Genomic DNA, 21479 nt, shown 5'->3' with positions numbered 1-21479 from the left:
TCTGATATATATCATAAGGATATTTTCGAACCCTAGGTTCGAAAATATCTGATATATATCCGATATTTATGATATATATCCGATATATATCGGATATATATCATAATATCAGATATATATCCGATATATATCGGATATATATCATAAGGATATTTTCGAACCCTGTGCAAAAAGTAAATAAACCCTTATCGCTACGAGTATCAAAGCTATAATAAACTCTTCCCGTCCTAGAGTTTCCACTTAACAGTCCCAGTTCCGATTTATTCCTCTTCTCCCCCCTTCTTTTTACTCACTTTTTGTGTCGCCTGCATTAATGAGTTTCGCAAGCGTTGTTTTTGTTCGGGGAAATTTTCAGCCATGCGTGGGAAAATTTTTGAAACTACCATCGTCTTCTAAACAATGTACCTAAATACGAACATTTATACGATCACATACAATTTGTGGTCGTTTAAATTTAAAATAGATTAAATTCTTAATTGAATCAAAATCTATGACGAACTAGCTGACCCGGCGAACTTTGTTCCGCCTTAATGGCAATAAATAAGCAGACTTTTTTTTATTTCGAACGGGATAAAAAGTATCCTATGTCCTTCTCCTGACTCTAAACTACCTCCCTGACAATTTTCAGCTAAATCGGTTCAGCCGTTCTTGAGTTATAAGTGGTGTAACTAACACAACTTTCTTTTATATATACAGGGTGTTAGGTAAATGGGTATATGAGCCGACACTAGCCCATGTTAACATGGGCATATAAATGGTATGGTGAAGTCAGAAATTTGATATCATCATTTTATTTTTTTTAATTTTCATACAAAATAAATTTTATTAAATCCGAGTTGTATGAAAATTAAAATGCAGATATCAATTTTCTGACTTCACCATACCATTTATATGTCCATGTTAACATGGGCTAGTATCGGCTCATATACCCATTTACCTAACACCCTGTATAGACTAGCTGACCCGGCGAACTTTGTTCCGCCTTAATGGCAATAAATAAGCAGACTTTTTTTTTATTTCGAACGGGATAAAAAGTATCCTATGTCCTTCTCCTGGCTCTAAACTACCTCCCTGACAATTTTCAGAAAATTTGGAAAAAGTGAGGATTTGTGGCAACACGAGTAAAAGGACCGTCACCTGGAGTAGATTTTTTTTAAATGCCTATTATTTTGAAAATATGCCACATAGATTTTTTTTTTATTTTTCTGATAACCAGCACAACTTGCCTCAACACCCAGTTCCGGCTTGACGTTACATTACGGGACACCCTGTATATATGTTACGGTTAATGTGATAAATTGAAAATTATTAATAATAACCGGTTATTATGAATAATTACCGACAGTCGCGGTAAAAGTGATAAATTAATCACATTTAACAGTGATTATTTAATAATTCAACCTTAGTACTAACAAATTTCATAAAAGAGAACAACATCTTGTGTACGTGCTCGTGTACAGCCAAACTTTTGAACGTTTTGATATCATATATTAATATAATTTGGCATAATGAGTTTGGAATGTTTCTTGCATAATCTTACTTTTCAATGATGCCTATAACATAATGTTTTGATTTAAAGTGAAAAATAGGTTAAGGTGCGGCGGGGGTGGCCCTTGGGCCACCCCTAAGCCGCCTATTTAGTTTTATACACACATAAATGACCTCATATTAATCACATTTACCAAATCATGCGGTAATTATTCATAATAACCGGCGATTATTCATAATTTTCACATTTATCACTTTGACCGTAACATATAGATGTCGTGTATAAGGTTTCGTTTCGTCAAAGCCTAATTATGGAAGGTTTGGCTAAATTATGGAAGCATAACAATTTACGAAAAATTTTTGTACATTAATTACTATAGTGCGTTTTAAAAATTAGAGCTAATTATTTCTTATAGGCCTTATTAAGCGAACTTTCCCTACTTAAAATTCATCCCTAAACAGCTAATAACGCAGATCAAAGCCCCCTTGTATTGTAATTAGTCAGTCGGTTCACGTCTCAACGCCGCAGAACTTCGCCGCCTCCTTGCATATTCATTAGCACTTCGCCGGCGTTTGTCGCCTATTAATGACATAATTCGAACTAGCACGGATGGCTTTGTTTACGGTTATCCAAACCAGGGGTTCCCAAAGTGGGGGGCGCGTTCCCTAGAGGAGGCGCCCAAAACCTTTAGAGTAGGCGCACACCGTTGATTTTTAGTTGGCCGATAGTTGTGCCCGATTTTAAATTGTATGAAGAATCGGCCAAATCGAATCGGCGTAGTGTGCGCTAGAGATGGGTTATAAGTACTAGGTAAATTTGATACTAGGTGCACCTATTCCTAGTATTTATGAATACTCGATCCAAATACCTATTCCACCTAGTACGTAGTAATTTAGCATACTTGACGCGACTAGTGCGGACTAATCCACGTAATATGACTTTAAAATACATTTTTTTTTTAAAAGATGCATGAATAATGCAATTTGAAATTGAATAATAATTCCTCCCTTCATACTTCAACAGGCTTAGGACTGTCAACTTAAAAGTTGGCGTATTTAAAAGATATCAATTTCATAAAAATATTTACAATATTTTTTCTTATTTACATGAATATGGTTTGACTACGTTTGTGTGCGTTTGCTTCGTCGCGCTCAAATTTGTTTGGTCAGACAGAGACGGAGTGAATCTCTACGTTCGCACATAAGCTTCGCGAGAAATACTAGGTGCGCGTAATACACGACTACGGATTACGCAATAATAACCTCTATTACTTTGATGATAGGGTCGGAAATCGTGTAATTTATAAAATACTAGGTGGATCAAGTATTTTAAAAATTGGAATAGGTGCCGCCTAATACTGTAAAATACCTAGTGTGTGGATCTGTTCTAGTAAATACGTCTCATCTCTAGTGTGCGCACTCCCATACATGCCCATACTGATTAACTGCCCGATTAAACTGTCGGCCGACGAAAAATCGGTGGTCTGCGCCTAGGCTTAGACGGGGGGCGCGAGCCATCTGTGTAGCTAAGGATTAAAAAACCTGCGACCGCTGAGAGAATATGTAAAATCCAGACTGCTCGATACGACCAATAAATAATAACCGAACCGTGCTACCGAACCGAGAACCGTGCTAGAACCGAGAACTCACTCTGTAAATGATCAAAATGGCACATGACATTGACACTTGATTGACGTTGACAGCAAAAGCCAGTGGGTCTAGACAAAGTGCAAAATATAATCGCAAACCAGTCGCAAAGTGGTCGAAAAGCCCCTTTTTTGTATGGAGTTTTGACGGATTCGATTTTCGATTCGATCAAAAAGTGCGTTTTGTCTAGGGGGGCAGCTTGGAGCTGTCAAAAATTATCTGGACTGGAGGATGGGGGGCGCGGATTTTCTTTATGGTCGAAGGGGGGCGCGTCTCAAATAAGTTCGGGAAACGCTATTTTAACGTCCTAGTAGTAGTACCTATCCCGTCTATAAACAGTTCCATACTATGCAACACAACAGTAGGTACTTATTATTATTCTGTGGTACAACTACTAATTTATTAGTTGTTGTTACTTAACGTCTGTACCTAATTATATTAAAATACCGATTGCGGTCAAATACCTGCCTTGTCTTGCATAAAAAAATATAATAATAATATTTTGAATGCATTACGTAATATTTTCTCATAACTTTTAGTAAGATGATTTTCCTAAAATCCGGTCAAGAATCGAACCCGGGAATGTCTGCGTGTAATAGTTAACTTACCAATACAACACTGTGTTTATCATAATAGCCTACTTATTATTATTCTGTGGTACCTATTTTGCATCTTACTTCGGAAATTACCCAATGGAGTATCATGGTTATCTTCGAGAATCGCTTTTATTGTATTAGGTAATTAGTCTCGGATTAGATCAGATTAATAAAACCTTTATGTTTGGTAACTTAAATGTACTAAGTTAATATTCCTAAAATTATGACCTATAGCCTGACCAGGAACATAAAAACCCTGGCATAGAGGCGCGTCAATTGCATTTGATAGTGCAACACTGAGTACAGTCGTACATGTGTTAAATTAATAGGCTAAATTTATGTATCAGGGTTCAGGATTACGGGCTAATTTGATATTTTTATAAATTAACGAAAAAATATTATTAAAGGTAACCTGGTTTAAATAAATTAAATGAAACCATCAATCGAGCTAGTAGGATTTATTTTATTATTCATAAATAATCAAATTCAGAACTTGAATTTTCAACTGCAATGTCTGCTCATGAACGCTTCAAACTCGGTACTTCTTTCCCAATTCCATAAAATTCAAAACTTAGAAAGTGACAAAAAACTTTAAAATAGGTAGTTGAAACAGACTACAGCTAATTTTCATAGTGGACTGTACTATACGATAAACATGTCAGTCAATTTGACAACCTTTGTCGGAAACATTATTCAATGAAAATATTGTCCGAACCCTTAGTATTTCTCTTCGACAAATACATTAACACATTGTGAACCACTTTTCTTTCACGACTATAAAAATATTTTAGCAATTTAATTCACAAAATCAATTGCACATATCGTCCATTTGCGACGACACTGTGATATATCAAAAACAGTGGTTTTACAGAAATCGACTTTTTAACTTTTGAATGACCATAACTCTTAATAGAAGGTTAGGATTACCTAATTGTGTATGAAACGTTTAAAGATTAACTATTAATGAATTTAAATATTTATAGTAAGACATAACTTTGCGTCTAAATTGATGAAATTATAGCGATTGAAAAAAAAAGAGACAACTTATCACGTTGTTCTAGTAAAAAATAATATTTTGAAGATGGTAAGTTCAGTTGTCACGTTGAAGATGATGTAAAAAAATATATTTATATAAGTCATTATTTAGATAAAACGTTGATCTTGAAAATTTTTATTTTATTTTAATAACATTACAATCAGTAAAAATGAGGTAATTATTGGAACAGGCGAATATTTCACTTTGCCATGTTAAATTACACTTATAAAAATATTATCTAAGTAGACAGACAGTTGTATACATACAATATTTAAGCTCACATTAAGTTTTCTTATTCTAAAAACTAATGCTTATCAAAATAAACGAAAAACTCTCAAAAGTAAAACCTCGTAAACTACTACAAAAAAAAACACAGTAAGAGAAACTGTACTAAGTATGTATGTATGCAGAAGAAAAAATTGTAGGTACCTACTAGGTTAGTAAATAGATGTTTTTTAACTGACTAGTCATGACAATTTAATCCTAAAATTATCAACGCAAAAATCGCCGTCTCCGGCGCATAAAATGGCAAAGAAGCGACATTTTGGTACCTTTTAGGGTGTTTTAATTGTTTATACTTATTTAAAATTAAATTTATAAAAGATATTTAAAAAATGTATTAATAGTGAAAAATAACAACCACTATTTATAAATAATGTAGCCATTTTATTGGCGTAGTTTTTCTGAAATAGTTATACCTATTGCAATGTTATTATACAAAACAATGTTGCGCCCGCCAAAGTATATTTGGGCAAGTAGCAATTAAATTCCATCAATTGCTGATTATCTGTAATTATATTAAAACATTAAAATACATTTTTTGCAGAAAGCAAAACATAACCAATACAGCTAAGTAACATTGAATAATTACATAAATAAATAAATATCTGGGGTCATCTAACGCATTGCTATTCTAGCATACTTCTACTAATAGATAATTTTGTTAGCTATCGTCTTAGATTAAGCTAATCTAAGGCTATCGTATGATAATATAAAATATTTTGCTTGTTGTGTCTGTAAAAACAGACAGTCGTATAAGTATGTTTTATTTCACTGTATTTCTAGTATTTGAACTATTCTTCAAAACGAATGTATGTTTATCAGTCTACATCTACTCGTATTAGTTCCGACGTTATTGTAGCTCAAAGAGACCCTTTCACAGCGCTCGCATAGCGCTGTTAGTTATGTTGTCGGATTAGGTTGTGGAATTCCTTCAGGCAGTGCATCGCCACAAATGTTAACCTTTGCTTTTTTGCATTGCTAGTCCCCATCTGTAATGATATCTGGAGTTTAGTATTACTGTTTAGCGTATACAACGTGACAAGTAGATATACCATTCAATTTCAATAACATGTATTCTGCAATAACAGAACATCAACAAATGACCTACAACATATTTTCAATATAGGAAAAATTTTCATCATCTACAACGTTACTAGTTAAGATGTCCCGATGATACTTCGATTTTCTTACAAGAATAACGTGACATATAAATAATTTCTCTTTTACTTTGCTTTTTGTTTTACAAGAACACTGTGATAAGTATGACGTGCCACATTGTCGAATAAAATAAAAATATTTTAAAAAATTACCTTTGTCATCAATACCGCGGTATCCTCGAGATGTCACGTTTTTCTTAAAAACGAAGAGCACCTCACATCTCAAAGCGCAGGTGGCAACTGAACTGTCACAGTGTCGAAGCCAACTAGATCGCCGAACGAACCAGCGCTATAACGTAATATTTTGTCTCTTTCTCTCATAGTATTGTTGTTTTTGGAGTAACAAATACCCTGTTTTTGGAGATAAAAGAACGCAAGATCGCGGTTCAGAATTTCGGTAAAACAAAAAATCGTATATGTCGAGATGTCACAGTGTCGTCGCAAATGGGCGATATTTAAAATAAAGTTTGTTTACACTTTGACAACAATAGACTGACATGCAAGGTGACATGTCAATGAAGTTTTCAGTTACTGTTGCCATTAAAAGAAATTAGTACCATTAGTTTTCCACAACATGGCGAGGGTTTTTATGTTCCTGGTCAGTCAGGCTATATATTTTATCGCCACTCTCTGCTCGAACCAGAGGCTCGGACCTCAGTCAGCTCGGACCGCTTTTTTTACCCTGAACTAAACCCAGAACCGTGCTAGAACCGAGAACTCACTCTGTAAATGATCAAAATGGCACATGACATTGACACTTGATTGACGTTGACAGCAAAAGCCAGCTTGGAGCTGTCAAAAATTACATCGCAAAAATCGCAATCACATCAACATTTTCTGGTCTTGTCCACAAAAATAATGAAGATATCGCACGAATCATGTCGATTGCGACATCGTTGCTGATTGCTGTCGCTCACACACTGTAGAAACAGTGCCGCCACCGCCCGTGCGCCCGCCGAAATGTATTGTTTGCAATGGCTGATTCCCGTGCTCCTAATCCCGAAGCCCGTGAACCCGGCGTTAGTAAACACACACGTGATGTTTATGGTACTGTACTTAATAGGATTTTTTCTGGAGAGGAAGCCGTGTACAGTGTGCAGTGTTGTCTTCCTGGCCGCCGTGATACTGATCTGCTATAGCGGCATCGGCAACTGTTTATTTTGGGCAACTCAGTGTGAGAGCGAAAAATACGAGACCTAACCGTGCTCACGAACCTTCCAGAGTTACCAAAATGCTCAAAGTTCAAACAAGTGTTCCTGACACGCATCGAAGGCGGGAGATGCGAGGACGCTGCGGCTCTTCCATGCCACAGGAAAAAAATGTTTCCAAAACTTTTTGTATATTTTTGTAAATAAAATGTAAATTGTTTTAATTTACATTTAATGTTGTTGTGTAAAGTATGGCAGTGTCCGTGTGAAGTAATGTGCCGATCTGTACTTACGTCTCAGTTGTTATGTTGATCATTGAATTTGAATTGAATGATGATTATTAAAATGTACAGTTATTGTTAGTGACTATTTACTAATTTAAACGAAATACAATTTGGGAATATTTATGTTGGTTTCTTTCTCTACCATTTTAGCAAAATGTTAACTATCCACATTGAATTTGTATTAGGTACCTATCACACTTACTAGAAATCTCCCTGAATTTTCTGGAAGAAGTTGCTTTCTAGTGATGAGGCCACCCAAAATGTTCCAGTCTATTCCAATTTTTATATTTCATGTAGGTACTAGGTAAGTATTAACATATTTGTATGTATGCCATAATTAATATTGTTAGTTAATTATGGCATTACTTACCTTAATATTGTTAGTTAGGCTTTACACATTACAGCCTATTTAAACACCATTATTACAGGTCTGTAATTAATATTAAATCCCTATCAGATAACATTATCTTTGCCGGAAGATAATGCAAGTTTTGTAACTGAACAATGTTAATTTGATACTAATTAATATTATTATTAGTTATCTGTAGTGTGATTGTTTTAAAACCTATTATACCTATCTAGCCACTTAGTTACAGCTTGTATACCAAAACTCATTAGTAATGAGTCATTACATACCCACAAATCAGCTACTTTTTTATCACAAAAAGTATAACATCCTCTAGATTTTGCCTTGAATGTAGGTACCTACACAAGTTGTAGTAACAAAAAAAGGGTAATCAAGCTTTGGTGTCTTGATTAGTAGCACAGTTAAAATACGTGTGCCCTTAATGACTTGCGTTACGACAGGCAGCGTTATCGTAGCAGTAACGCAACTTTACAATTTGCACCTCATCTTTTTCCCGTGCAGCTAAAATCGTCGATAATGTGGTCGTGTATTGCAGTACGTGTAAAAACTTACAGTAAAAATGGCGAACTTAATGACGTCTGGCATTCTGTACCAGTTCTACCAGATAAAGCTTTGATGCCCATAATGATTTGAGATACGAAACTTGTTAGGTAACTTCTAGAACTACTTGTCTACCTACCTACCCAATCGACCAAAGGTGGACTGGGAGAAAATACCCTATGGCTATTCTGAAATAAAATTAATAACCTACCTACCCAATCGACCAAAGGTGGACTGGGAGAGAATACCCTATGGCTATTCTGCTATAAAAGGTTGACTGTACTAAACTGTTGACATGGCCTTATTGCCTAGATTAGAAATAGGTAAGTAACTCAGGTCCTAACCTTGTAGACTGCTTGATTCAGTCAAAGAGCATTTTCTGTCTAAATATATCGTAAAGCACCACTGATGCGTAACGATCGTCGCCTAGTTACCGAGGTAATTTTGGGCCTTGAACTAAACTTCATGTTAGGTATTCTTGCACCTCTAAAACCTTTGATAGATTTATTCTTTCCGCGGTTCATTTCAGGGTCTCTGTACTTTCTAATTCAAACCAGATTTTTATAAAATATAGGAATCCAAAAAAAGCTAGTAACCGAATCAGCGACGTGGCGTCGCGGCATTAGGTACCTAACTCAGGCTATGGTCACGTATGCGAAGTCCGTGACAGGTTCAACAGAGGTGTTGCAGGTTGCAACATCCCAACTAATATTATAAATGCGAAAGTAACTCTGTCTGTCTGTCTGTCTGTTACGCTTTCCCGCTTAAACCTCGCAACCGATTTTGATGAAATTTGGCATAGAGATAGTTTGAGTCCCGGGAAAGAACATAGGATAGTTTTTATCCCGGTTTTTGAAACAGGGACGCGCGCGATAAAGTTTTTCTGTGACAGACAAAATTCCACGCGGGCGAAGCCGCGGGCGGAAAGCTAGTTTATTTTATAAAAGAGAGGAGGTACTCCCCAAGTTTCATACATTCAAAAGTTGGTACACTTGGTACATAAGGAAAACTTGATGTATTGGGCATTCTCTGCCAATTGAAAACTAAAAAGTATTTAAATATGTACCTATAGTCTTAACTATCTTGAATAGCTACAGAGAAATCAGTAGCCTATAAGATAACCCCTTAGTGATCTGCTGACAATTTCTTTTTCCTTAGCAGAAATATTGTTAAAACTTCAAAGAACACCGAAATTATAGACCTATTGAATACCAATATTATTTATTAATTTAAAAAACTAGGAGATAATATGGAAAAGAGTACAAGTAATGAAACATTACATTAAATGTTAAATATGTATTCACAAGCTTGATGGTTACATTGAGATGGTCATCTTTGACGGTTTCTTAATAGATGTTTAGCATAATATCATACGGATAACTTGTATTATAGCGAGCCTAGAGGCAAAGAGGCAAAGTAGAATAAAAAGGCTTATTATTAATATTATATTTATTAAGGATTAACCTAATGTAGACTAAGCAGCGACATCTGAAACAAAAAAGACAATAAATGTAAAATTGTTGTTATTATAGCCTACATAATAGGAGGATAAAATTAGTAAACATTAGCTTCCATTTTAGGGGGAAAATATTTAGACAACATTGATTATTGTGTATAAAATTAGAGAAAAACATAAAAAGGCTTGAATGTTCAACAAATACTGCGTAACTGAGACACATTTGTAATCAAACAGCATGCTGAACTGTTAATGTCAACAAATCCCTTTTCTCACCTCAGATCACAGAGCAATATTGAAGAATTTAAGCCTTAAATTGTTCTGTCAAAGTAAACCATACTTTAATTTCAAAAAATAATATGACAAGAACTGACCAAGGTATATTATTACCATTATTACACATCTTGAATGCTATAGGATAGCAATTACAAGTAAAAAACGTAAACTTCGTGGTATTTATTTAGTTCTAAGGAATGATGCTAAGAATATTAGTTGATGTGTAAACGATTCTAACCTCAAACTGACAAAGAAAACTTAGCATACTTTTGCACTAAGTTAGATATTAAAAAGATGGTATTTTTCGTTCTTACCGTTTATCGCAGTCTCCTTGCTTCACGCTCAGACTCGAGCAGGGTGAGGATGTCTCCGTCACGCACGGGTCCCTTCACATTCCGGATGATCTGACGGCTCGTCTCCCCGATGAACTCGACCTTCACTTGGGTACATTGTCCCTGGGAGCCGGTACGGCCAAGGACCTTCACCACACGAGCAAGAACGTTGGGCTTGTCCATTTTGCTTTAGATATCGAGCTAAAACCAAAGAATACACGTGCACTGAAGCTGGCGTGTTCTGAAAAGAATTTGACAGATCAGTGTTGTACCGATTGAAAATTGTTAATCGATTAATGGAATCGATGTTTGGTTGCTGTCAATTGAATAATCGGATAGTGCCAGTTATTTTTTTATTGTAAGAGATGTGAAAAACCGTAACTAAGGAATCATGGTGGTGTGACCAAACAGAAAAAGTATTTTTATCTTTTCATAAAAAAATATTAGTTTTGCGCTCATTGATTTAATTTTGTGAGTTTCAAGTTTGTTCAAGCAATCTTCGTTAAAAAAATTAACAAATTCTATCCATTCAGCGTAAAGATGCACTACTAATCAATTTCATTTTCATATTATTTCGAAACTCCACTCGTAGTATTGTATTACGCTTTCGTTTTTAGGCCAACTAAAATGTTTGAGTGGCGCGAACAAGCACCACATAATTATTTCCATATCATGCTACATACTCTCGGTATAATGTTTAATAAAAACAAAAAATCAAAAATTAACATTTTATTAAATAATGTCTTCTATGCACACGTTGTTAAAAATCTCTGCACACTTTGTTCCATAATTTACTCTCATTACGCACTTAACAACTACGAACCACACGCAGTCTGTTCACAAGAAACAATTCGAATAAGAATAGACCTGACACTAGCATTGTAGTTAAAAATATTTCGAAAATAAAAAGACAACAGTTATACATAAAAAGATAAGCATTTGGAGAAAATATTTTATGTTAGCTCATAAACTTGTACTCGTACAATGAGTATTTCACGATCAGATAAAACATATAAGTTTCAGGCCTATTCTTATAGGATCGTGCGCGCACGCATCACCGGGCGGCACTCGGTGTCACACAGCCGGCCAGAGCCTAGTCATCGCCCGCGGATCTCTTCGCTTTCCTCATGCGTGGAGACTGTTTGGGCGTCTTGGGAGATTTTTCTGAAAAAATACAAAATTCATATAAATAGGTTTTCTAAAAACATAGAAACAGAATCAGAATTTTATTTGCGTAAAAACATGGTATATAAAGATGTTACAGAAACATGGTATATAAAGATATTGTTTTTCTTTAGCAAGATCATAATAAACTGCATCATTAATACTGGAAACTGAAAGAAGTCATTGACGATGTAAATATTAAGTTGTACCTATTCATTTGTACATTAGTATAAATAAATATCAGTTTAGTAAGATAACTACCAGATAACATATCTGTTCTAAGCAAACATTGAATGATTACTATAGATTTTATATTCTCATGAAGTATCTCACAATATTATGTAGTTGTTATTCTTGAAGCAGCATTCCTAGGATTATTAACATGTATTACTTTAATTAACTGCAGATTGTTAAATACAAAAAAATGGACTGACAACCTGAAGAAAATAGCAAGCAGTGTCTAAATAAAAATACAGATCATGCTTTGTGGAGCTGCTTGGTAGCTATGGACTGCCATTAGCTGAAGGACGATTTTCATCATCCTCATCATATAAAAAATTCTCTGATCTTTTTTAACTTACTGAGCTGGTTAACGACTTCCTTGGGCAGCCAGTCGTAGTCCACATCGTTGGGAGTGCCTGTCTCCAGAACCTTGGGGGCGGAGCGAGGCGCGCGCCGTCTGGCCAGAGACGACAGCGCCTGCTGACCGGCCACTAAAGCGAGGACCATCGCAGCACCCAAGAACAGGTATAAGAAGAATGTTTCTCCGTCCAAACCCTCTGACACCTCAACTATGTTGACGGTCTGGTTGTATACAGCTTCCTGTGGAGGTTATTATAACATTTTTTTATTATTTATGATTATTCGGGTATAATGTCTCTAAAAGTGGTGCAGGTAAAACATTTTACATTGGGGTCATTCCATGACAAATGTTACCGAGGGTAAAAAACTAAATATGTTCTTTTCGCATTAAATCTGATGAATTTTGAAAGTAAACATTCCAAATTATAATGTGCAACAAAAAAAATCTGAAAGAAACAAGTAATTTTTAAGTTATTAGTCTTCAAAGTCTATACTTAAGTCAACTGTCTGAATGATCATTTTCTCTCTAATTATTGGTAATACGATTTAAAAAAAACTATCAATCTGTGAAACGTTTTGCCACTATATGATTTGAGGGTATTTATCATAGTATTGGTAGATAGCGTCATAGTCCCAAAAAAATTGATAATCATCAAGTTTTAAGTGTGTTTTCTTGTTACTTCGGCGATGTAACACCCGAAACAGAAAAACAGGTATTTGTTTTATTATTGTACCTTACACATGGATTAGAGTAACAATATTTGGTAAAAGTAAGGTCATGGTAGTAATGATTTCAAATACTAACTAATATCTGAGCATGATACTAATTTACTATGTTTCTTTCTTGATTAAAAACTGTAACACCCGAAACGTTTCGGGTATTACATTTTTATTTACATGTCGATAATGTGTGTATATTGCTTGGAGAAGTGAAAAAGTATTACTGTGAGGGTCCTTTGACCTCCCACTAGCGCTGGCATCGGAAAAGGAGTCATATTTCTCAATTTAAGACTTTTTTGAAATGTCGACTTAACACTAAAATTAAGGTATTGCTAAAAAGTGTCAATGTTTGACATTTCCAATTAATATCGTAATTAGAAATTAAAGTAATGCTACTTCAAGCCAAAAACAATAGAAAAAGCTATATTCTGGGGAAAAATTAAACTTGAACTTTGTATATTTTTAAAAAAATGCTGCTTCGTAATTTTAAACCAGAATTCGCTCTATTTGTGTTTATTTGTTGTACTCCTTATTTTGTAGTACCAAGAGACTAATAAAACACCGATTTTATCGATAAAACGCGTTGAATTTTCGTACTCGTAACACCCGAAACAGAACCATTGTAACACCCGAAACAAAGAAAAAATTTATAAAAAAATAGTAAAACGTTTTATTTAACAGTGATTGTATGTTACATGGTTTGTAAATTTCATACTTTAGAAGTCCTGTAAGTTTTAGGTATGATTCCTTAAGAAAATTCGCTAAATTTCGAGTAAATGCAGCAACAGTCAGAACATAGAGGCAAAATCATGTAACGCCCGAAACGCACACTTTTCGACTCATATTTTCGTCATCCTACATTCTAAGCTGTACAAACTTTATTATTTAAATAAAACAACTAAAAACGGACAGATTAAGGCACTAACATCATTAAAATACTATTTCAAAATACATGAAATTGTTGAATATGTGTGTACGAACGTAACACCCGAAACGATGGAATGACCCATTGGTTATTAAAAAGCCACAAATAGAGTCAAAGAAAAAAGATATTTTCCCCAATAATGGTAAATAGCATAACTTTAAAAAAAAAAAGATCTATGAATAAGAAGTTATAAAAAAGATCTAGCATGTTAAAATATTCATTTTCAGTCAAGTCAAAAAAATTATCAACCACATACCTGGTAGAAGTTGCCACTGGCATCTCTGTAGTTGAGCTGAACATTTAATCCGAAAGGTCTGCCAGCGAAAGCTTCATTAGGAACGAAGGAGTAAGCGAAAGTAGCCTCTTGCTTTGGCTTGACTTCACGGTTGTAAGGCAGAGCGGTGAAGTTCTGGATGTAGTATGTGTAGTCCATCGGGTATCTGAATGAGGCTTCCATTGAGTCGACTACGTAGTCTTCCGAACCCTTGTTGATGAAGCCCACTAGGAACTCAACTGGGAAACCAGCTTGAAGGTCTGCGGAAAGGTTTTAGATGTTGTTAATTTAAATTTTCAACACTCACTTCCAACTTCTTGATTTCAATGCTCAAGAAATGATGATAACTTTAATGGGCTCTTTTGAAACTGTACAATGAATTATTTACTTTAAATTCTGTTTTAATTTAGAAATTCAACAATATTTCTTTATGTTCTTACCAAAAGCAACATCTCCATAGTTAGGAACTGGCTTGGTGAACAGTATTGTTGTGTCAACATCCTGGGAGGATTTTACAACGGAGTCATCGTCATCTCCAGCGTCGTCACCAACAACCTGGTTATCTTCCCCCTCGATATCGACTACATCGTCCAGCATCTCATCTTCTTCTGCTCTGGCTGTGATTGTGTTTGCTGAAATAACATTAACTTTGTGTTATTAGTATGTATCAGTCAGTAAAAACTCCCTTTATTTTGGTACGTTTTTTTAACAACATTATTTAATATTTTAAGGTCTAGAATTTCTAGAATTTCTGAATATAGAAACCTATATTTATGTAGCTTTTTTCAACAGTATTATGCAGGGAACCTTTTCTGCTAATTAAACGTTTAGGTTATGTAGGATTTTAGGGCAGTTTTTCATAAGTTTTTACATAGAATTTTAGACTCTCTAAAATTCGTTTAGTGAAAATCTAGAACACTGACCTAATTTTTGACATAGTAAATGATCTTTTTGCAATTATTTGAGCGAAATTTACATCTCTGTATGCAAGTTAATTACAGATTCCTGTACCATATGTGAACTTGCTTCAGAATATGGATCCTGATCAGCATTTACTGGTTGATTAAATAGTTCTTACATAATTTAAGTCAAACCATACCAGATATGTAACAAAGCAGTTTATATCGGTAGTAGTTACACTAGAATGTTACGGAGGTTACCGTGACCTATGAATATTGTGTATTCTATAAAAAGCACTGAATTTTGGCTGAAAGATTTATGCCAAGTAGGCAGTCAATTATAACCTCTGAAATAGACATTCAATTTAAACTTTCTCTCATAAAATACACAATATTTGATGCCACGTACTAGAAGATACGTTCTTGCAAAAGTAAAAGCTGAATAATTGAATACTTACCGTTTTGGAAACACAATAAGGCCGCTGGGAGAACCAGTAGAGTTATGTATAACAATTTCATATTGAATAAGTTAAAGCTACAACTGTTTTTACTATAGAAAACGGAGGCGAATATCAGAGCAGATTACAGGCCATTCACTTTTGTGCAACAAGCGGCCAAACGCTTCACAAAACTAAAGGCAAAATGCCAATTTTCACTCCAACTCGATTGACGTGGAATATTTTGTCACAAGTAGTGATGTAGGTCTTTAGTTAAAAACCGGTATTAAATGTTCGGTTATTTTTTGTAGACTAGTTAAACAAATAAAGGCTTAGCCATATCATGTTTATCCACTATACGTTCGTTTTATTGTAAATAATTTACTCCAATTATTGATATAGTTGAATAAATAAATTAAATTAAAATAATGTTAGTATCCATTAACCATAGACGTTACGGCACTATTAAAAGTGGAAAAGGAACGTAACATATAAAATTTACACGAAGACTTGAAATGGAACGGCATTCTAAGGTGTTGGTTGGTTAGGTGTAAGTGGTGGTTCGATTCTCGTTTCGACCAAAACGCTCGGATGTTAATAAAATAGTTTTTTCGTTATGATAATATTCTGAAGCGATATTTCCATGTTACCCTATATTAATATTATCTACATTCTACACCTTGAAATTATTATTTTTAACTTTTCGGCCTGATGATTAAACGCCTAAAATCGTGAAATTCAGGACTATAGATAGTTACCTCGATATAAATTGTTTAGGTACCTGCTTTAAAATACGGAAGACACATTTCCGCATCTGATATGTAGATTACCTATACAAACAGTGTTTATTTACCTATTACTTAGGTACCTACTTATTCACTCATAAATGACTTTACCTATATTGTAATATTATTACTTGGGTCTCCAATTATTTACCTAAAAGACCTCCTTCCAAGAATTTATAACGCTTTTCGCTAGGAACTTTTATACAGTCGAGTTTAGAGTTTAGGTATGATAAATGAATCAAAACTACCTTTATTCCATTCCTACGAGTATAATTATCGACATATTTCCCAAATGGAGCACAAACTTAAATACAATAACTAAAATTTTGACTTAACATTACTGAATAACAGTATAATTTCAGAATCGCTTGCTGCTCCATCGAACAGTTTAATATTAAATTCGTCATTTTAGTTTAGTTGATATCGTCGACAACTTTACATAATCACGCCTACTTATGTAAATAGCGAACATAATATAAAGACTTGTTTAAAACGATTGTAGTTAGTGCACGATTCTGGAGTCAACGGTCACACTTCATTAATATTAAAATTAATTAAATTCCAACATTGATTAAAAATCGAATACTTAAGTTGTTCAATGATGAAGACAAATTTTAATATAGGTGAAACTTGTGCTTGTTTTCAAAATAAAATACTTGTGCTAATTCAAATAAATAAAAATAATTAATATTTATGTTTTAGTGCGTTTCCTAAAATTAAATGGTGTTAGAAGTTATGGTAGCCGTAGTGCTACTATTTCGCAAACAACCGAATTCAGCCCTAAACAATATACGGTATGTATTTATTTTAAACTGGCTTTTGCCCGCGGCTTCACCCACGTGAATTTTTGTTTGTCACAGATCATCATAAATTATAGCCTAATGTTATTATCTAAGTATAAACAATAATCCGTTCAGTAGTTTTTGCGTGAAAAAGTAACAAACATCCAGATATCCATACAAACTTTGGCATTTAAGTATAATATAGTAAGATTATATTATTTTTATTTTTGTTTACGAAATGATGTACCGACGCCAGCACACATGCTAAAAAGGCGCCCGCTCAGCAAAAATCGTGACACGATACAAGTCGTCAAGTCACGAAGCTGGTTTTCAGCGGATAAACCAAGAGTAAAGTAATAAAATACTTCGCGCTTTTAAATCGTTGTTTCGTGTCGATTCGTAGTAGGTAGGTATACCTACTTACCTGACAAAAAGTTTGTGGTCCATTTTGTGAGATCCTCCTTCTCTGCAAAACCATAACACCCTATTTTCAACCGACTTCAAAAAAAGGAGGAGGTTCTCAATTCGACCCGTATGTTTTTTTTCTATGTTTGTTACGCGATAACTCCGCCAATTATGAACCGATTTGAACAAATCTTTTTTCGGCGTATAGGTAATACCTCAAGGGTGGTCCCATTTAAATTTAATAATAAAAAAACAACCCCCAAGGGTGGAAAATTGGGGATGAACTTTTTTATACGCAATATCTCCGCCGATTATAAACCAATTTGAACGATTATTTTTTTGTTGAATAGGTATTATCAAAAGGGTGGTTTCATGCGAATTTGAAGAAAATATTTCACCCCCATGGGTGGAAAATTGGGGATGAACTTTTTTATACGCAATATCTCCGCCGATTATGAACCAATTTGAACGATTATTTTTTTGTTGAATAGGTATTATCAAAAGGGTGGTTTCATGCGAATTTGAAGAAAATATTTCACCCCCAAGGGTAGATTTCTTCTTTTGTTTCCTCCGAACGGCGCTGTCTCATTAGAGCTGCGCGTTTAGTAGGCCTACCCATATTAAATGCACTAAAAGGGTATCTACAAAAAAGTATCACTAAAAATTTTAAAATAAAATAACTAACTTTTTAAAAAAAATAAAACCGACTTCAAATGCGTGAACACAAAAAAAACTAAAAATTAAAAAATAATTCCTAATATCTATTACCTAATACTATAATTTTCCTAAACTATGTCAAAGTAATTAAAGTTAAACCAGCTAAATATCTTACAATAGTTATACTTATATACCTATTGTTTTTTGGAGTCGGTGCCAGTAATAAATGAATATTAAACCTAATGAAATAAGAAAAAAATACCCAATGAAACAAAAAATATTAAGAAATAAGTTGTATGTTAAGCTTGGTACAACAAAACCTAAACCAACTAAGAATAACAAATACAATAGAATACCACCGCGCCGCACGTACTCTCTTGTTCGCGGCTAAACTTAATACGGCTGGCACCGACTCCAAAAAACAATAGTAAGTATAACTATTGTAAGATTAGCTGGTTTAACTTTAATTACTTTGACATAGTTTAGGAAAATTATAGCATTAGGTAATAGATATTAGGAATTATTTTTTAATTTTTAGTTTTTTTTGTGTTCACGCATTTGAAGTCGGTTTTTATTAATAAAATTGTTATGAACAATAAGGCCTTGCCAATGAAACCACTTTGAATGACTATTTAGGTAGTTACCCTTTGCTTTTATTCAAGGGCCCGACCCTGGCAAGAACTGACGAAATAAAGGCGAACCATATTCCACCGGCAGTATACAATATCTACAAGAAACCAGTGCTGCTCCACCAGGGTCACATGCAGTGGCTCTTCGACCACGAGGGTCGCAAATACCTGGATCTTTTTGGTGGAATTGTCACAGTCTCTGTTGGACATTGCCACCCGTAAGAATATAAAACTTAGTTAAATTAAATAAGAATTACTCTTTTAAAAGTTTTTAAGCTATTTTCAATTTCAGGAAAGTCGTTTCTGCCCTGCAGGATCAAATTCACACCCTTTGGCATACGACAAATATTTATCGGCATCCAAAAATATATGAGTACGTAGAAAAACTCGTAGCCAAATTTCCGGGAGACCTAAAAGTGCGTCTTAATTAATTATTTTAAGTGTATTAATTTCTAAAATCCACTTCAGAACATTCAGGCTCAGGGCTTACTGGCAGGCAGCCGAAAAGAAACAAAAAGTTAATAAACTTTAATTATTATGTAAGCATAATGCTTTGAAATTCTCAAAATTGCGTCAATGTTTTTTCAGGTGGTCTATTTGGTAAACAGTGGCACCGAAGCGAACGATCTCGCGGTCCTCCTGGCCAAGGCGTATACCGGCAACCATGACGTCATATCTCTTCAGAACAGTTACCATGGAGACTCTACGGCTCTGATGGCTCTCACTGCGACTCAGAGCTATCGCATGCCCATACCAGTGCCTCCTGGTTTTTATCACGTATGTGGACCACAGCACATAAAGCTAACTGCGGCATCTTATCTATGTTATTATAAGGGCTATTTTGCAATGATACGAAAATTTATATTTTGATGCGCTGTCGATTGTGCGATTTTGATAATACCAAGATCGAAGTTAAAGTTCAGGGCTGATATCGCCTAAGATACGCAATAATACTTACGTACTAAAATAATACAACAATATCTATTTTTAACGATAAAATAAAACAAAAAAAAACCAAGGACGTAGGTGGGACCACTTTAAATGATTTGTCTCATTTAATTTTATGCACTGGGATTTGAAGTCATTAATTAATGTCCTAGTGAAACTGTTTTTCCAGGCAATGCTTCCAGATCCATATAGAGGCATCTGGGGTGGGTGCAGAGACTCTATATCCCAAGTACCAGGATCATGCTACTGTCCTGGCGACTGTATTACTTCAGACAAGTACATCCACCAGCTTCAGGAGGTAAAAAAATATTATTTTGTAAGAAATGTTGACTTTTAACAAGAAGAAGCATTTATCAATATTATGATCTCCGTAGCTGTTAGAAAACTCAGTTCCTGCCGGCCGAGTAGCAGCATTCTTTGCGGAATCCATACAAGGTGTGAATGGAGCTGTGCAGTTTCCAAAAGGATACTTGAGGAAAGCCCATGAGCTGGTCAAGACGAAATACGGCGGGGTCTTTATTGCTGACGAGGTACAGTCTACAAGCTCCTTCAAAAATAGACCAGCGAAGTTACTGCAACCCAGACTAAAACGGAATTGTCTCTTGTAGGTGCAAACAGGTTTTGGCAGAACGGGAGATGCTTTCTGGGGCTTCGAAAACCATGGCGTCACACCGGACATAGTGACCATGGCTAAAGGGATCGGCAATGGTTTCCCGCTTGCTGCTGTAGTTACGACCAAGGAAATAGCAGCTGCTCACACCAGAGCTACGTATTTCAACACATTTGGAGGAAATCCTTTGGCAGCATGTGTTGGAAAAGCTGTTTTGGAGGTACGATCAGTTTTGATTGGAGTAATCTGAGTGTAAGAGTAATTAGTATATTTATTTTTATAACTATCCGCTTATTTTCCAGACAATCGAAGAAGACCAACTGCAAGAAAATTGCAAAGTTATCGGCAAGTATTTCATAGAGCAACTTATGGAGCTGCAAAAAGAACAACCGTTAATCGGTGACGTCAGGGGCAAAGGTTTGATGCTGGGTCTTGAACTGGTGGTGCCTGGCACGAAGCAAGCATTGAAGGTGGCAGATGTGTCAGTCATTCACGAGGATATCAAGGATCATGGGATTTTAATTGGACGCGGAGGACGATACAACAACGTAAGATTTTTTTTCAATATGTTAGGATAGGAATAACCTAGTCATTACTTAGATTTACAAAACAATATTTTATTTTGAAACTATGAACGAAAAATGTTGAGTTTTATACATATGTGCCAAAGAGCCCCCGTTTACCCTAGATAAAGGTTATCGCACACCTATCCACACCGTACGAGTCGCGCATTACCCGGTTTGTTTCTGCAAATATTATTATAGGCCGGTTGTTAAATGTGTAAGTTCACCATAATATCTTTTTATTCACAGGTACTGAGAATCAAGCCTCCAATGTGCATCAATAAGGAAGACGTAGATTTTACCATGTCAGTTCTAAAGGAGACATTGAAGAATTTTCAAAATAATAATCAAAATTTAAATTAAAATAATAAATACTGTATAAAATAATATCTTATACTGAAGGTGTTGGTTTTTGTTTATTTGTTGAATAGTTTGTAAATTATACAAAATACAAAGTTTGTCTTTTCTATGGAAGAACTTTAGTCTATTT

General features: G+C 34.9%; 4 protein-coding genes across 4 annotated transcripts; 2 read left to right on the top strand and 2 right to left on the bottom strand.

The window, feature by feature from the left end:
• Positions 1 to 6979: 6979 nt before the first annotated feature.
• Positions 6980 to 7759, top strand: LOC135077216 (bladder cancer-associated protein). Its single transcript, XM_063971759.1, has one exon. The coding sequence runs from the start codon at positions 7167 to 7169 to the stop codon at positions 7404 to 7406; it is 240 nt and encodes a 79-aa protein (XP_063827829.1). The 5' UTR covers positions 6980 to 7166; the 3' UTR covers positions 7407 to 7759.
• A 2067-nt stretch (positions 7760 to 9826) lies between these two features.
• On the bottom strand, positions 9827 to 10874 carry LOC135077738 (small ribosomal subunit protein eS28). Its single transcript, XM_063972314.1, has 2 exons — positions 10592 to 10874; positions 9827 to 10033 (listed from the first exon to the last, which is right to left on the bottom strand). The coding sequence occupies exon 1, from the start codon at positions 10790 to 10792 to the stop codon at positions 10595 to 10597; it is 198 nt and encodes a 65-aa protein (XP_063828384.1). The 5' UTR covers positions 10793 to 10874; the 3' UTR covers positions 9827 to 10033; positions 10592 to 10594.
• Positions 10875 to 11323: 449 nt separating this feature from the next.
• Positions 11324 to 15844, bottom strand: LOC135077703 (translocon-associated protein subunit alpha). The gene is made up of 5 exons (XM_063972273.1): positions 15632 to 15844; positions 14715 to 14906; positions 14257 to 14534; positions 12355 to 12595; positions 11324 to 11773 (listed from the first exon to the last, which is right to left on the bottom strand). Exons 1-5 carry the CDS (start codon positions 15690 to 15692, stop codon positions 11703 to 11705), a joined length of 843 nt encoding a protein of 280 aa, XP_063828343.1. The 5' UTR covers positions 15693 to 15844; the 3' UTR covers positions 11324 to 11702.
• Positions 15845 to 16905: 1061 nt separating this feature from the next.
• On the top strand, positions 16906 to 21445 carry LOC135077717 (alanine--glyoxylate aminotransferase 2, mitochondrial-like). The gene is made up of 10 exons (XM_063972286.1): positions 16906 to 17018; positions 17098 to 17189; positions 18902 to 19086; positions 19161 to 19284; positions 19457 to 19645; positions 19986 to 20114; positions 20191 to 20346; positions 20425 to 20646; positions 20729 to 20974; positions 21239 to 21445. Exons 1-10 carry the CDS (start codon positions 16994 to 16996, stop codon positions 21350 to 21352), a joined length of 1482 nt encoding a protein of 493 aa, XP_063828356.1. The 5' UTR covers positions 16906 to 16993; the 3' UTR covers positions 21353 to 21445.
• The last annotated feature ends 34 nt before the right edge of the window (positions 21446 to 21479 follow it).

Source organism: Ostrinia nubilalis, chromosome 13 (genome assembly GCF_963855985.1).
Source record: "Ostrinia nubilalis chromosome 13, ilOstNubi1.1, whole genome shotgun sequence".
NCBI lineage: Eukaryota > Metazoa > Arthropoda > Insecta > Lepidoptera > Crambidae > Ostrinia > Ostrinia nubilalis.
This window is presented reverse-complemented; position numbering and strand designations above follow the sequence as displayed.